This window comes from Rhinolophus sinicus, linkage group LG02 (assembly GCF_036562045.2).
Source record: "Rhinolophus sinicus isolate RSC01 linkage group LG02, ASM3656204v1, whole genome shotgun sequence".
Classification (NCBI taxonomy): domain Eukaryota; kingdom Metazoa; phylum Chordata; class Mammalia; order Chiroptera; family Rhinolophidae; genus Rhinolophus; species Rhinolophus sinicus.
The window spans coordinates 154,360,085-154,375,707 of NC_133752.1; the positions used below are offsets into that span (position 1 = coordinate 154,360,085).

Genomic DNA, 15,623 nt, shown 5'->3' on the forward strand with positions numbered 1-15,623 from the left:
GTAAGTTAGTGAGATTTTAGTGTATTAATATTAACCATAAACATTTTTATAAAACAACATCCTATGGAAGCATCAAGAATCCATTTTTATTTGTACATAGAATATAGTAAAATAGAGGAACTCATTTAACTATATGTAGAAATGTTGATGGACAGTAAAAAAAATCATTTTGGCTATGCTCTTCATAGTTTAGCAAATATTTTCCCCTTCTCAGATTACCTCTTTTGCTCAGAGAAACTTCTGCCATTTCAAAAATAATGCACCCAAGGTCCATGCAGCTTTTTAAAGTCAAACTACTGTACTGGAAGAAAATAAGCACTTTCACCCTGGAGGATGCCAGGGTGAACTTCCCCCTTTGTCAGAGCTGAGCACACGGTGGTCCTTTCTAGGCATGAAAATGTGAGAGTTATGCTTTTTCTCACCAGCACTTTTGAGAGTGCCAATTTCCTTAAGCAATTTTCCCTAGTCACTAGGACACGAATCAGTCAAAAAATTGCAGATGAACTCTCCAGTTTTCTCTGTTCAACAATGCAGTCAAAACTAGTACATCAGGGTGAACTGTTGTGTCAGGAAGAATTTGGTCAGACTGCAACTCCTCCCTATGTTTCTTAAGTCCAAATAAGTCATAAAAACTCATATTAAATTTTACTTATTCTGGAACATGAGGATCTGTTTGAGAAATGGGGCTTAGATAACAAGGAACAGAACATAGCTACCACATTCGTTGTGATCCTTGTAAAGAAAAACAACTGTCTGCCTGCTACTTAGTAACTAAAAATACATTTGAAGAGTGATTTTGTTAACTTGGCCTTATACTATTGGCCTAAACAAAGTATTTGCTGATAAGCAGATTGTAATTTTGTATACTTATCAGTTCAAGGCTTTAGAAACAAAAGTCCCAGCTTTCTACCCAGAAAACTGTAATCTAGTAGTAGAAAAGTAGTACAAAAAATTACTAAAATTACCCTTAAAAGGGGAAACAACACACGTCCAGATAAGGAAAAAACCGAAAAGAATTTTAAATAATATCTGCTGTTACCTTGCAAATTAATCAACTAAATCATGAATAATAGCTTGGTTAAACAATTAACGGGCTAATGGAAAGCAGGGCAGTATTATAGTTTTCTATGGCAGAATCGACCACAGAGAAATACTCAAGTCAAATAATCTTCTCACTCGCAGTGGCTTTCTCTTTTTCGAATGAAAAGAAAAACTTGGTCTCCTAAATGCGGCCAACTGAAAAACGAGAACTTGACAGTCTGAGATTAATTAAAAACGTGGGAAAATTTGATGGGAAGTCGCCTACAGTATACATATTCTCATTTTTAAAAATGGGGCGGAAGTGACCTTTTACATTAAATTGTATAGATTACAGAAAGCGTGAACCAAGAAGGATATTGTGCACATCCTTTGAAAGCTGAAAGTGTACGTTCAGTAAGATGGTCATTTCCGTTTCTGAGCATCCTTTTGCCGAACCAGCGAATGGCGGTGTCGGCAGAGTCGCTGGAAGCAAAGCCATCGTGTTGGCTCCGTGGGGTTTCACCGAGGTGGAGCGGGAGAAGCGGCGGCAAGCGCGGGGGTCAGGGACTGCGGGCGGAGGCCTGGAGGTGACAGCCGGGCGCCGGGGGCCGCAGCCCCGCCTCGCGAACACCGCACAGGCCGCCCGGGCGCGCGAAGACGCTGTCGACTTGGCGGGGCGGGGCGGTCCCTGGTCGCAGGCTGATGACGCGCCGGGGCTGGCGGAGGAGCGGCCACTTCCTGGAGTCGCCGGCCGGGGCCGCTCGCTGCACTCAGCGCCGGAGCCGGGAGCCCGCGGCCGCCGCCATGTCCCACCAGACCGGCATCCAAGGTAACGGCGCCCGGCGCGGCCCGCGGGGAAGGGACTCCCGGGAGACCCCGGGAGAGCCGGGCGGGCTGCGGGCCTGGCTGGGCCAGAGTCGGGCCGGGAGCGCGGGGACTCGGTCCCGCAGGGCGAGCCGGGCCTCGGCGCTTCCGCGCTCCAGTGTCCCGGGCTCTCCCGGCCTGCGTCTCTCCCGGCCGCCGCCACGTTGCAGACGGACCTGAAATTCGCAGGAACGGAGGAAATTGGTTTCCGAGGCGGCCTGGGTGAAGGGGGCGTGCCTTCCAACGGCCCCTACATTAGCCCAACTTTCCCCCTTTTTATCAGGTAGGAAAGACCTGGAAAGGTGGAGGCGACAGGGGCTTCTTTTGCTGTCGAGAGACGGGAGAATTTTCCTTTTAACGGACCCAAAGAAATTGTTAATGGGGTTTTGATTATAAAAAGAAAGATGCTGGAACATTTTCATTTCCAGTAAGGGTCCTTCCCAAACTCTGATGTATTTTCTTCCAAAATGGGAACATGAACTGTGTTCTGCGAAATCCTGAGTATGGAGTGTTTTGATCTTTTTTCTTAGGTTCTCCTCTAGGGAACTGAAAAGTCTGATCGGTGTAGCTGCGTTTAATCATCCCATGCAGGCAGTTGAATGTGCAATTATGTCTCACCTCCATTATTTCCTTGTTTGAAAATGGGCAGTCTGGAAGCCTCATCACAATCAAATAATATGTCCCGGGGTTACTCGCGATCACTTAATGAGTTCTAATATAAACCCAAGCTCTTCCTGTTAATAGACAACGAATCTTTTCCCTAGTTGAACACTTCGTTGTGTTTTGCTCTCAACAGTCTTTGACACTACTCCACATTGCCCCTGCACACACAAACACAAGCAAAGTCTAAAACCTAACAGTGTTTTATTTGTCCGCGTTAGTTTTGAACTTTCAATGTGTAATTACTGACTTTCATGCCTGCACCTTATCGCAAGCACTAGTTAAATAGTGGTTCTTGCTGTCAGTATGCAACCCAAGCACGAAATTAGAACGAAATTGAAGCTTTAATAGGAACACAAGGATTAGGTTATTAAATATACATTTGCTCATTGAGCTTACTCCAGTCTTTGAGACGTACAAGTTAGAAAAATGTAAGCAGAAGAATAAGCTTGAATGCATTTTATTAACTTTCTTTAATCAGCATAGGACATCTGATATCTACTGTTGTTTTTAATGTGAAAATGTAGAAAATGAATTGTTGTTTTTGTTTATCGTAAGCTTGAAATTGGACTAGAAGAGAATGAAAGTTCATTCTCTTCTAGTCCAGGCTTTCAGAAATTTTCAAACAAGCAATAAAGGTTTTTTTCAGAGTTGTAATTTGTTCATTATTGTGTTTGAGTAAATTTAATATATTCACTCTCGGTGTTATTTCTGCTGTGGAATTAGCTAAAACAAATTAGAACTAGTATTAACATACTTTTTAAATGCATTTATATTTCTTAGCTGTAGTGTCCACTATGTTTTACCTTAAGTTTTATAATTTAAATTACTGATAAGAGGATGCTACATACTCAAGATATTTTTCTTTGTATTATTCATTTTTCCTCACGTAAGTAGCATTAGAAAGTATTCTTACATAAGTATTAAAAATAGGATTATGTTTATCTTTTTCCACAGCAAGTGAAGATGTTAAAGATGTCTTTGCCAGAGCAAGAAATGGAAAATACAGACTTTTGAAAATATCTATTGAAAATGGTTAGTTAAACATTTTAAAATATTGCTTGTCCTTAATTATTGGATGTTATATTTTTAAACTTCTAAGTCGTCAGTGGTTTCAACTGTTAAGGTGAAGCAAGTTCAAAGCTTGCCTTTAGGTAACTTTGATCCTGTACATTTTGGGCATGTCCCGTGGACCCTTGTTTACCTTCTAAATTCTGAAAGTTGACTATCAGGGAAAGAAAACGATGTTGGTTTTTGGTGTGTCGTCTTCCTCTTACTTTTTGTCCCAGTTTCTGCACCACAATCAATTTCTAATGTCAGTGCTTTCATCTGGAATTGGAATCAGTAAACAGGTGATTATAAAATAGTTATTTGTGAATTGTTATTCAGTAAAGTTAGTTTTGAGGTAGAAACAAAGGATTTAAAACTCACATTTTCTCCATTTGATTGCAATCTGTATGTTGCAGAACTGATTCCCCTTCTTTTGGGAAAAAGTTCTAAGAATGTAACAAAGTATAAATTGATCCTTTCAAAATAATTCTGTTAGCAGACTAAAATTGGTTGAGTGGGAGAATCATTTAATTCCAGTAGCTTTGAATTTGAACAATTAATATAGCTACCTAATCACAAACGAATATGTTAAAATATTCCATTGGCCTAATTTCTTAAATACCTTGAAATATTTTGCGTTCGAAAAATTACTTGTTCTTTCATAAACTGGAAGTAAATATAACTTGCTTTCCATTTTCTACTTATATATTAAAAATACCAGAATGGTTTGAAAAATACACAGTTCTACATATGTTACTACACTCAACAGGAATAAATGTAACTGTAAAGCAGCATATTTTAGAAATACTGAGCTAAAATTTTAAATGCCGTCACTTCCTAACTGACTGGTTAAGTAACGAAAATGGAAAAGTTTAACTAGCATCTCTACAGAAGGAAAATGACACTATTTTCTAAATCATTATTTTCCAATTTTATTTTTGTTTTGAGAAAAAATTTTAAATTACAAAGTATAAATAATATAACAAATACTTCCAATTCCTCTTAATAACTATTAAATTGGAATAGAATTTTATTATCTGGCTATGCTACATACTGTATGTTCATTCTCTTATTGAGAACATTTAGGCTATTTCAGTTTCAGCTGTGTAGTGCTTCAGTGAACACCTTTGTATATATTTGTAAGAGATTCTCTATGCAGAGTACATTCAGTTTTACTTGATTTTGCCAAATAGTGCCCCAAAGTGGCTATACCAATTTATGCTTCTGGACAGATTTTTAATTTGTAGCATTATGGCCATATAGGAGCTAAACCTGGTTTTATTTAACATTTCTTACTGTACAACTCAGTGTTACTTTCAGAACTGATCCTTTGAGTGGTAGTACACTTATTTAAATATATTTTGTTGATAACTTGTAGCATAAGCATTTTAGAAAATAGAATATAATCACCCATGTTTCAACCCATCCAACTCAACTGCTTATGATCATTTTTATCTGTTCCTTTTTTGTGGTTATTTTTTATATGTATGTTAATCGTGCTAGTCATATATTTTTCATCTGTTTTTAATACTATATATCATAATATTTTGTGTTGCAACCTTTTTCTTTTTGATGTGAACAATAGTAATTAGGAAATAATTAATAATTATATATTAATTTATTCTTCATTATTCTACCATTTGGTATTTCATACCATTCATGTATTTTTTAAAAATTGTTCTTCATAGAGAAACTTGTGATTGGATCATGTAGTCAGCCTTCAGATTCCTGGGATAAGGATTATGATTCCTTTGTTTTACCCCTGTTGGAGGACAAACAACCATGCTATATATTATTCAGGTTAGATTCTCAGAATGCCCAGGGATATGAATGGATATTCATTGCATGGTCACCAGATCATTCTCATGTAAGTAATTTTTTTGTAACTTAAGTTTAACATTAAATGCTAGAAAATTTTATTCTGACATGTTTGTAGGCTAAGAGAAAGTTATGAAGCAACAGTCATTTCCCATAGAAGGGAATGATCATGGAGAAAATCGTTGGATTGAGAATGTGGAAGTAGGAGTAATGTGCTTAGATTCAGAAGTTTTGCCCATGAAAGAGTAGAATTATTATTGATTTTAAATTTTAAAATCTGTGACAATTATAAATGACTATAGACATCTAAAGAATAAAGCTAATTACTTTGGTCTGAGTAATAATTGTAATAATTCTGAGAACTAATTGAACATTATATTAAATATTCTTTTTTTTAAATTTTATTTTATTAAATTTATTGGGGTGACAATTGTTAGTAAAATTACATAGATTTCAGGTGTACAATTCTGTATTACATCATCTATAATTAAATATTCTTCATAGCTGCCATTCAAGTGATATACACAAACTTTTTTAGTAAAATTAGTTAATAGATTGACAAAATAGAACAAAAGACAAAATTAATATATGGATACTGCCCAGTATTTTAAAATGTAATTCTCTTGTTTCTTGTAGAAAAGTAATAATTTTTAAAGGTATCTAGATAGCAATCTCAAAAGTCATTCCCTTCTCTATAATTCCATATGTCCTATCTGAAAGAAATACTGGATTTGACCATGTAAGATTATGAAATGATTTCTGTTGGTTGGCAATTATCTTTAGTTTTCCCTAATGGTATTAGAGCCTTTAATAATAGTATATATTGTTCTTTTCATTTATGTGTCCCTCATACAGTGGTATATGCCATAGGTATGCCATGCATATTTGATTCTTAACTTAATTAGTAATATCTAATCTGGATTTGTTTTTAGTAAAATGTTAGTATCAAGGGTGCTTCATTCCAATGTTTTCTTCTTCATGTTTTAAAATATTGTTTTAAGTAGCTTTTTATTCTTGAACTCATTATATTTTGAAAAATTAGTAATTTTTTAAAATTTAAAATTTTTCCACTTTTTGAAAAATATTACTTATAAATTGAAATCTACCTTAATAGGCAGTGATGGTTATGACAGTTATTTGTAGACACATACTTTAGCATATTACAGTCAATGGATTTCAGCTTTATCACAGTTTATTTTATTTTTAATGTGCTTGAAGATTTTAATAAATTCAGAAAGTGCTTTCTTTTGTAATGATAGTTTTTATCTATAAACTTCTAAGGAAACTTTCACTAATTACTAGGTTCGTCAAAAAATGTTGTATGCAGCGACAAGAGCAACCCTGAAAAAGGAGTTTGGAGGTGGCCACATTAAAGATGAAGTATTTGGAACAGTAAAGGTACAGAATTTATGCTTTTATAATTATACATGATTGAAGAACTAGGTAATGAGTAATTGATAAGAATTCATATTGATGATTCTGTAAGCATAAGAGAGAAAATATTGTTATATTTCATATATGCAGGTTAACTGAAATATTGTACTTATCCTTTTAAAATATGTTGGAATCTCCTTTGTTAGACTTCAAAACTAGAATATAGCTTAGAGATGATCTAGTTTAACCCTTCGTTTAGTTCAGCCTTTTCATTATAACGATGAAGAAATAGGCTCAGAAATATGAGACTACTTGAAAGTGATTTTTAGATATTTTGGGCATATGTACCCACATTGTAGAAGTAGTAACTATGTTATTTAAACCAGAAACTATGTTATTTAAATTTACTGAGACAGGTAAATTGATTTGATAATTAATTGCGATAATTAGGTGCTTAATTAATATATTTAACTAGTCAAATTTTATGACAGAGAATTTACTGTTACAAAATTTGTATGTAAATACATGTATTTATACATATACACACAAACTAAGAAAATTGAAATACATTTTGTGAAGAGGGTTTGATTGTGATTCAAAAAGTAATGTAATCTGGTAGGTAGAGCACAATATTAGAGGGAATACTTTGTTCACCATTAATTGTGAGGTGGCCTACTTTCTCAATTCTGTCCTCAGGCTTCCAAACCACAAAATTTTGATGAAAAGTAGACCTCTTAGGAATATTTTTTCTTTTAAATAAGAATGATCATTTTCTGTGAATAATTATAGAGAAATTATATAAATCACAGTAATAATTCAGAATCTGAATATACTGATTTTTAAATCATTATAGGGCAGGCTTCCCCAGAAGGTTAATTATAATTGTTAGACTTTGAAGCATGACCAAGTTCATCAGGTGGCTGGCATTGCCACCACCACACTCATACAAAAGACTTAGTAATTATAAAATTTCAGGAAATGAAGAGTAGATACTCCCCTTAAAATTTTTTGAAACATATAGAATAAAGGGTAAAAAAAATAAGATATAATAAAATTCTTGACACTATTTCTTTTCAATTAAAATAGTTTCTTTTCTGTTAAATTAATTTTGTTTTTCCTAAGTAACCTCAGGTTAGACTTCTAGAGAATAACTAGTAATAGTACATTTCTCTGCTTACAGGAAGATGTATCATTACATGGATATAAAAAATATTTGCTGTCACAATCTTCTCCTGCCCCATTGACTGCAGCTGAGGAAGAATTACGACAGATTAAAATTAATGAGGTAAATTACCATTTTGAAACTATTGCAAGATTTTAAGTGTTTGAAAATACCATATTTTTAATTCATAGACATGGAGATAACTAGAGAATCTATAGGTTAGGTAGGTAGCTTACATTTATTCTGTTTAGTTTAGAGACAAGACTATGTGTTCAATGTGTTTTCAGGAGAAAAAGTTAAAAGTGAACATTAAATTTCATGTCAGTTTCATAAAGAGCTTGCTTATGTCTTTATTGTGTGTGACATACAGTAACTCTTCCTGTTGGAGGTACAACTATTTTTAACTTAATACTTTGATACCTAATAAATGGAAAAAGTGTTACCCATTTATTGAAAACAATATTATATCTAATGAGGTTGCCTGAAGTAGGTTTGTTTTGTTATGTTACTTCAGAGAATAGTGATGACTAAAGAGAATAAAATATAAATGCTATAGGATGTTTAGGATTTTTAAAAGTTCTGTAAATTATCTTCTATGAACATTACTTGGATGCGCACATATATTTATGGGAAATGGTTGTTTGGGTACTTGTTTAGCATATTAGAGTCAAATTTCTCCCATATTAGAGTTTGTCATTTTTTTATTGTGTTTACTGCAGCCATTCTAAGTTAGAAAAGCTACTGTATTTCTACTGGGATTTATAGAAAAGAATAAGTAGCAGAAACCACTATTCACTAGTCTGAGTAACAGACTAATAGGAATCAGTCTGGAAAGTGAGTATTATTTAAGATTAACATGATAGCAAGAATCTATCTTTATATTATTTTAACTCAAATTATGTGAGTAGGGATTTTTATGTGATTTTTTTTTTTATAAGTTTGATAGTTTGTTTTATCCCTTGCAATCAGAACCCAGAGGATCGTATTGGGGTATGCATTTGCATATGTTCTATGATGTTTTCATTATCCAATATCATTTATGCTGTAGAATCTCCATTCCTTTTTTTTAAAGTAAAATTTATTTTGGAGTTTCTGTTGCAACACTGCAAATGAGACCCTGTACTAGCTATCATTTATTGAGTATAAAAGTCTTTAACATATGCATTGGAAGCTCTCTTGAAGTAATCTCTTCTTCCAGTACATGTACACCCATGTTCTTAGTAATGAAAACTCTAAGTCTGGAACTTCTGCAGTAGTATAATTTGTTGAACTGTGTTGTGTCTTTGTATACTGTTTGTATTCCTTTCAGTTCAGTGCATGGTGTTTGTGTTATATTTTATGTCTAACAGAACAAAGTTCTATACATATTGTATATATATCACACTGTTTATAAATTTTACCAAGTAAAATTTTATAAAGGTGTAATCTGAAGACACTTCCCTGAGCTTATGTAGCTCACTGCAATAGTGCCCAACATAAACAAAAACCCCTGAAGTTCTACTAACACTCAAACATTCACTGCCAACATGTTTGTAAAGATGTGTCAAGTACTCTGCATGTTGACAAAGTGCTACCAGAATATTAACAAATGTGAAAAATTATTTGCTTTTTAAGTTCGTAGTGTTTTAAGTGTTAATTTTAATTATACTAAAATGGGTAAGGGTGGAATGGCACTTTGTAGAGGTCGGGTTGCTGTCTTTGCCATGACACTGCTGATGCTAAAACCTCATCAGTACATTCAATCTGTCATACTTAGGTACAAACTGACGTGGGTGTGGACACTAAGCATCAAACACTGCAAGGAGTAGCATTTCCTATTTCTCGAGAAGCTTTTCAGGCTTTGGAAAAATTGAGTAACAGACAGCTCAACTATGTGCAATTGGTAAGAGACATGATTATTATGAAAATGGCTGCTCTTTTTGGTAGTTTATGGCTTACAGAAATTTTTTTTTAATAGACTTTAAACTTTTTTATATGCTTCTGGGTTTTTTAGTCATACTTTTTAAATTACAAAAGTGGTATATGTTTGTTGTGAAAAAGTCAAACCTGTACCTCCTTGTCTCTTAGTAGTTTAATTATTTAAAATTTTTTTGTATCTGTTTTAATGAGTGCATTTTGTTTCTTATTGACAGGAAATAGATATAAAAAATGAAATTATAATTCTGGCCAACACAGCAAATACAGAACTAAAAGATTTGCCAAAGAGGATTCCCAAGGATTCAGCACGTTACCATTTCTTTCTGTATAAACATTCCCATGAAGGAGACTATTTGGAGTCCATAGGTATATGATACATTTGTTTTTAACATGTTACTTTCAGTTTGCTTATTGATATTTTAGCTTATTTCTCGCCCAGAAGGCTTAGATGTAGTTTTAGGAGGTTTAGTATTTGCTGTAATTGAGATGCTGCTAATTGTATTATTATTTTTTTTTAACTTACAGTTTTTATTTATTCAATGCCGGGATACACATGCAGTATAAGAGAACGGATGCTGTATTCTAGCTGCAAGAGCCCTCTGCTAGATATTGTAGAAAGACAACTACAAATGGATGTCATTAGAAAGGTAATTACCTACCTATTTATCTAGTTTATCTTATTAATGTATTTAATACCTACTTATTTAAAATTTTTCAGTTTTGCTAGATTTTTATTGTCTTTTCCATGTAGATGATGATATATTGTGATTTATGAATGGAAGTATTTTTTTTCTTGTTCTCATCATAAATCCTTAGGATCTCCTCCACTCTCTAAGTGCCTGGGATGACCTATGTTGACCTCAGTTTCCCTATAGATCTGTACTCTCTAATATGTAGCCACAAGCTACTTGTAGCTATTTAAATTTAGGTATAAATTAAAATTAAATAAAATGTAAAGTTCAGTTCCTCAGTCACACTGGCGACATTTTAAAGGCTCATTAGCCACATGTGGCTAGTGGCTACTATATTTGACAGTGCAGAATTCAGAGAACATTTCCATATTGTAGGAAGTCCTGCTGGACAGTGCTACTAGAGCTACACATTTGTGATTGTTTCAAGACTTGTTGTTAATAAGGAACTACAGTCTCCATTTATAACTGAATCATGTGATGGTTGAGAATCTTTTGGGAAAGGAGGAACTGGGTATGAACATTTGCATTTTGGGAACTAAGCTACTGATTTTCTTAAATTTAGTTTCTTAAATGCATGTGAGATGTGGGTTTGGTTTATTCCTGTGCCCTTCAACTCTTAAAACACAGGTCCTTACAAACTACCAGTATTTTAGCTACTGAACCCCTCACATTTTTTAAGTTCTTAAGATTCATCTTTTATAGCAGGGGCTGGCTGGCTGACTTTTTCTACAAGAGAACCAGATAGTAAATATTTTAGGTTTTGCCACGCCACATAAGATCTTTGTCACTTATTCTTCTTTGTTTTATTATTTTGTCTTGTTTTTACAACCCTTTAAAGATGTAAACCGCACTCTTTTAACTTGGGCTAGATTTGGCCTGTGGAACAAAGTTTGCCAACCCTGTTCTAGAATGATTTTAAGTGTCCCAGGTGATGAAGGGGCCATTAGTAATGTTTCTTGAATACAGTATATCAAAGCAGAACAACTTGAGAATACAGCGGTTATAGTGGTGGCATCTACTTTTAAACATTAAATTGGAAAAGAAAGAGGGAAACGAAAAAGAAATTATTACAGCTGATTGTATATTCAAGCAATTCATTTAACTTCCCCCTTCCTCCTCCCAAAAAAATGAAAATGAAACTATTTACATATGGTCTTTGATTCTCTCTTGCTGGAATGGATATTACGTATTTATTTGTGAGCATTCATACTTGAAAATTGGCTCATTGCTTGTCTTGAATGTTGTACTTTTTTTGAATGTTGTAGTTTTTCATATTGCATTACACTTGACTAATTTCATCTCTTACAGATTGAGATAGACAATGGGGATGAGTTGACAGCAGACTTCCTTTATGAAGAAGTACACCCCAAGCAGCATGCACATAAGCAAAGTTTTGCAAAACCAAAAGGTCCTGCAGGAAAGAGAGGAATTCGAAGATTAATTAGGGGTCCAGCTGAAACTGAAGCCACTACTGATTAATATCATTATATTAAGTATTACAATACTAGTTTTTTAAAAGTTCAGCTTTTAGTACAGGAGAACTGAAATCATTCCATGTTGATATATAGTAGGGGGGAAAATGTACTTTTTGAAAAATAGCACTTTTCACTTCTGTGTGTTTTTAAAATTAATGTTATAGAAGTCTCATGATTTCTATTTTTGAGTTAAAGCTAGAAAAGGGTTCAACATAGTGATGTTTAATTTTGTCACACTGTTTTCATAGAGTGATGATTCTACACTTTCATATAATTCTTAAAGTTTTATAAGTTGGGCCAATTCCAGAAAGTCTAATATCTAAAAGTAAGATACACTCCTTATTACTCTTTAGTGAGACACCAATTTTTTTTTTTTTCCTTTAAGGATGAGAGAACGACCTTAACATATTCATACTGCTTAATCAATATGTTAAGGACCAGGTTAAATTATTTTCTAAGGGGAAAATTTAGTGTGCCTAAGACGAGGTGGAAAGGTGCTTACTCTGAGGAGCACTGCTAACTGTCAGACTGTGGGATCATGTCTACAACTTTGAGAAACAGTGCTTTATTGCAGCAGTCTTCTATTTGACTTTTGGTTTTTAAAGTGACATTAAAATTTCAGAAGATCAGCTAACTCTGAAACCTGAAGGGTACAAGATATTTTCTGTACTGCAGGATTTCTGATGATATTGAAAGACACATTTAAATGGCTTTAGTAAATTCTCTTTCTAGTGCTTTAAAAAATTTCTATTTCAAAAGTAATAATACTTCATTATTAGTAGTGAGGCCAAATATTTATGTTCAGTTGAATATTAAATTAATATTCAAAAGCAAATAAAACTAAACAATGTTGAAAACATTTTAAACATCAAGACTGATTTCTCTACAAAACCATACATTTTATAGCAAATTGTGTTCTTTATCACTTTTGAGCAAATATTCAGATTTAATAAAATTGTTTTAAAGTCCTAGTACTTATCAACCTAACACAGATTAATAAACACTTAAGAATCTTATTTCAAAATATATTTAACTGTTTTCTAAAGCTTTGCATTTTCAGCTACAATCTACAGAGATTTTTGAGCCTCATTTTTCTTTGATACTTGAAATAGAGGGAGCTAGAACACTTCATGTTTGATCTGTTAAACCTGCTGCGAGAGCCATAACTTGGAGCTGTTTTCTAAATGAACTGTGGGGATCCAGGATTTAGAATTTTTTGATCTAAACTTTATGCTGCATAAAACAAGTATCAGAAATGCACATTTCATAATATAAAATATGAAAACTCATTTTACACCTTATTATCTAAGGTAATATATGCACCTTTCAGAAACAATGTGTTCAAGTAAAGCATATTAGAATAATTATGGGTTGACAGATTTTTTTTTCTAGAATTAAGAGTATTTGTGTGGGGTTTTGTTTGTTTACAAATAATCAGACTATAATATTTAAACATACAAAATAATCAACTGATGTTGCACTTGTTTACTAAAGATAATACTTTAAGTTGTTCATGGGTGCACACGTAGACACACATACACAAATTAGTGCATTAAGAATCCTGGAGCTGTGGTGCAGACCATAGCTGAAGCTGTTACTTTTAGTCAGGAAGAACGTAAAACTCATGAAGGTATAAAATAATTTAGTAGTGAATGTTTTTCTGTACCATCCATGTGCAATTAATTATACTCTAAATTCCACTACACTACAAGACAGTAAATGGACATTCCAGAATATAGATGTGATTATATAGTCTTAAACTAATTATTATTAAACCAATGATTGTTGAAAATCAGTGATGCATTTGTTATAGAGTATAACTCATCGTTTACAGTATGTTTTAGGTGGTATCATTGTAACAATAGAAGGTGAATAAAGTATTCCCAATAAATTTATATAGCAGTGAAGAATTACATGCCTTCTGTGGACATTTTATAAGTGCATTTTATATTGCAATAAATTTTTTTCTCTTTAAATTGTGTGCTAAGTTGGTTTTCTAGTATATCTTTTTTTTAATGTTTGGATGATTCTGCATAATGCCATACCTGGTAGTAGGTTAAAAATCCGGTTCATCTATTCATTTGTTAATTAACCTATGTAAACCAAAAAGCACTTTAAATAGCTTGACACCTAGGCAAGCATCAATAGAGTGCATAATTTAGATTAGAACTTTCCTACTGCTGCAGCATCTTGAGATTATCATGCCAAGCGAAATAAGTCAGACAGAAAGTTGAGAACCATGATTTCATTCATATGTGGGAAATAAAACTAAAAGCAACAAATGAACAAGACAAAAATAGACAACAGTTTAGTGGTTACCAGAGGGTAAAGGCGGAGAGGGTGGTAGAAGAGGGAAAAGGGGGTCAAATATATGGTGATGGAAGGAGAACTGGCTGGGTGGTGAACACAACGCAATATATAGATGATGTATTATAGAAACGTACACTTGAAACCTACATAATTTTATTAACCAGTGTCATCCCGATTAATAAAAATTGGGAAAAAAAGGTTACAGACCGATGTCAAATGCCTGAGTTAAAATCCCAGCTCTGCAATTAGCTGCACAATCTTGGGAAGTTACTTCAATTTCCTAATATGTAAAATGGGGATAATAATATTACTAAATTCATAGGATTATTATGAGGATTAAATAATAGGGGAAGCATTTTGAACAGTACTCATAGTTAAAAATAGTGCAACATAACAAAAAATTACTAGTTTATAAATTAACATACATAATGTTACTAATTATTGTTGGGATACTAGAGGAACACAGACGAGGCACCTATTTCTACCTGGGGAATCAGAAAAGACTGGAATGGACACTTGCACTGAATGTTAAAAGACTTGATATGAGTTTGCCAGGTGGACAAAGGAGGTAAGAGCATTCCAAGCAGAATAGGATGGATAGCATGCAAATACACAGAGATGTCATTTTCAAGCAATTCCAAGTGCAGTTTGGGAGAAAAGCATATTTCAGTGGCTAAAGATAAAACTAGAAAAATCTAGTGAATTTGCATATGAATGATACTTGAAACTCCATAATTAGACAAGATAGCTATGTCTAGAAAGAAGCAGATCTAGGATGGAATCATCAACAGGGTAGAAGTGGGCAGAAAAGCACTCAAACTGAGGAATAGAGAGGCAGGACAAAAACTAGGAAGCCAAGAAAAAAATTTCCAAGAAAGGGGATTGAATTCTATACAACTTGAAAATGAAATCAAGTGACTTAATACTTTCACTAAGATCAGATCACATAATTCAGATCAAACTTCTGAAGAAAACTAGGGGGGAAATGCTGCTCGAAGGCATCAGAGTGCTATAATAAAGCAGTAAAGACCTATAGGACCAAGATCCGGAGAAGACAGAAATTCAGAGAGAAACCCAACATCTGGTGGCTTCTATTTTCTTGGGGCCATTTGCCAGTTTTGGAAGAAGCTATGAACAGACATGTACATGAGTTTGAGTACCTGTTTTCAATTCTTTTGGATATTCACCCAGGGGTGGAATTGCTGTGTAATATTTTAATTCTATGTTTAATTTTTTGGGGAACTACCAAACTTTGCCATAGTGGCTGCACTACTTCCATTC

The 15,623-nt window shown here is 33.8% G+C and overlaps 1 protein-coding gene across 2 annotated transcripts; it reads left to right on the top strand.

Annotated features, from left to right (window-relative positions):
* Window positions 1-1,462: 1,462 nt before the first annotated feature.
* On the top strand, window positions 1,463-14,008 carry TWF1 (twinfilin actin binding protein 1). Of its 2 annotated transcripts, XM_019748426.2 has the most exons (10): window positions 1,463-1,849; window positions 3,502-3,579; window positions 5,283-5,461; window positions 6,715-6,810; window positions 7,967-8,071; window positions 8,918-8,938; window positions 9,705-9,830; window positions 10,081-10,231; window positions 10,391-10,512; window positions 11,866-14,008. In XM_019748426.2, the coding sequence occupies exons 1-10, from the start codon at window positions 1,723-1,725 to the stop codon at window positions 12,034-12,036; spliced, it is 1,176 nt and encodes a 391-aa protein (XP_019603985.2). In that variant the 5' UTR covers window positions 1,463-1,722; the 3' UTR covers window positions 12,037-14,008. The 2 variants fall into 2 exon arrangements, with proteins under 2 accessions (XP_019603985.2, XP_019603986.2); XM_019748427.2 differs by lacking the exon at window positions 8,918-8,938 and having other exon boundaries at window positions 1,693-1,849.
* Window positions 14,009-15,623: the final 1,615 nt, after the last annotated feature.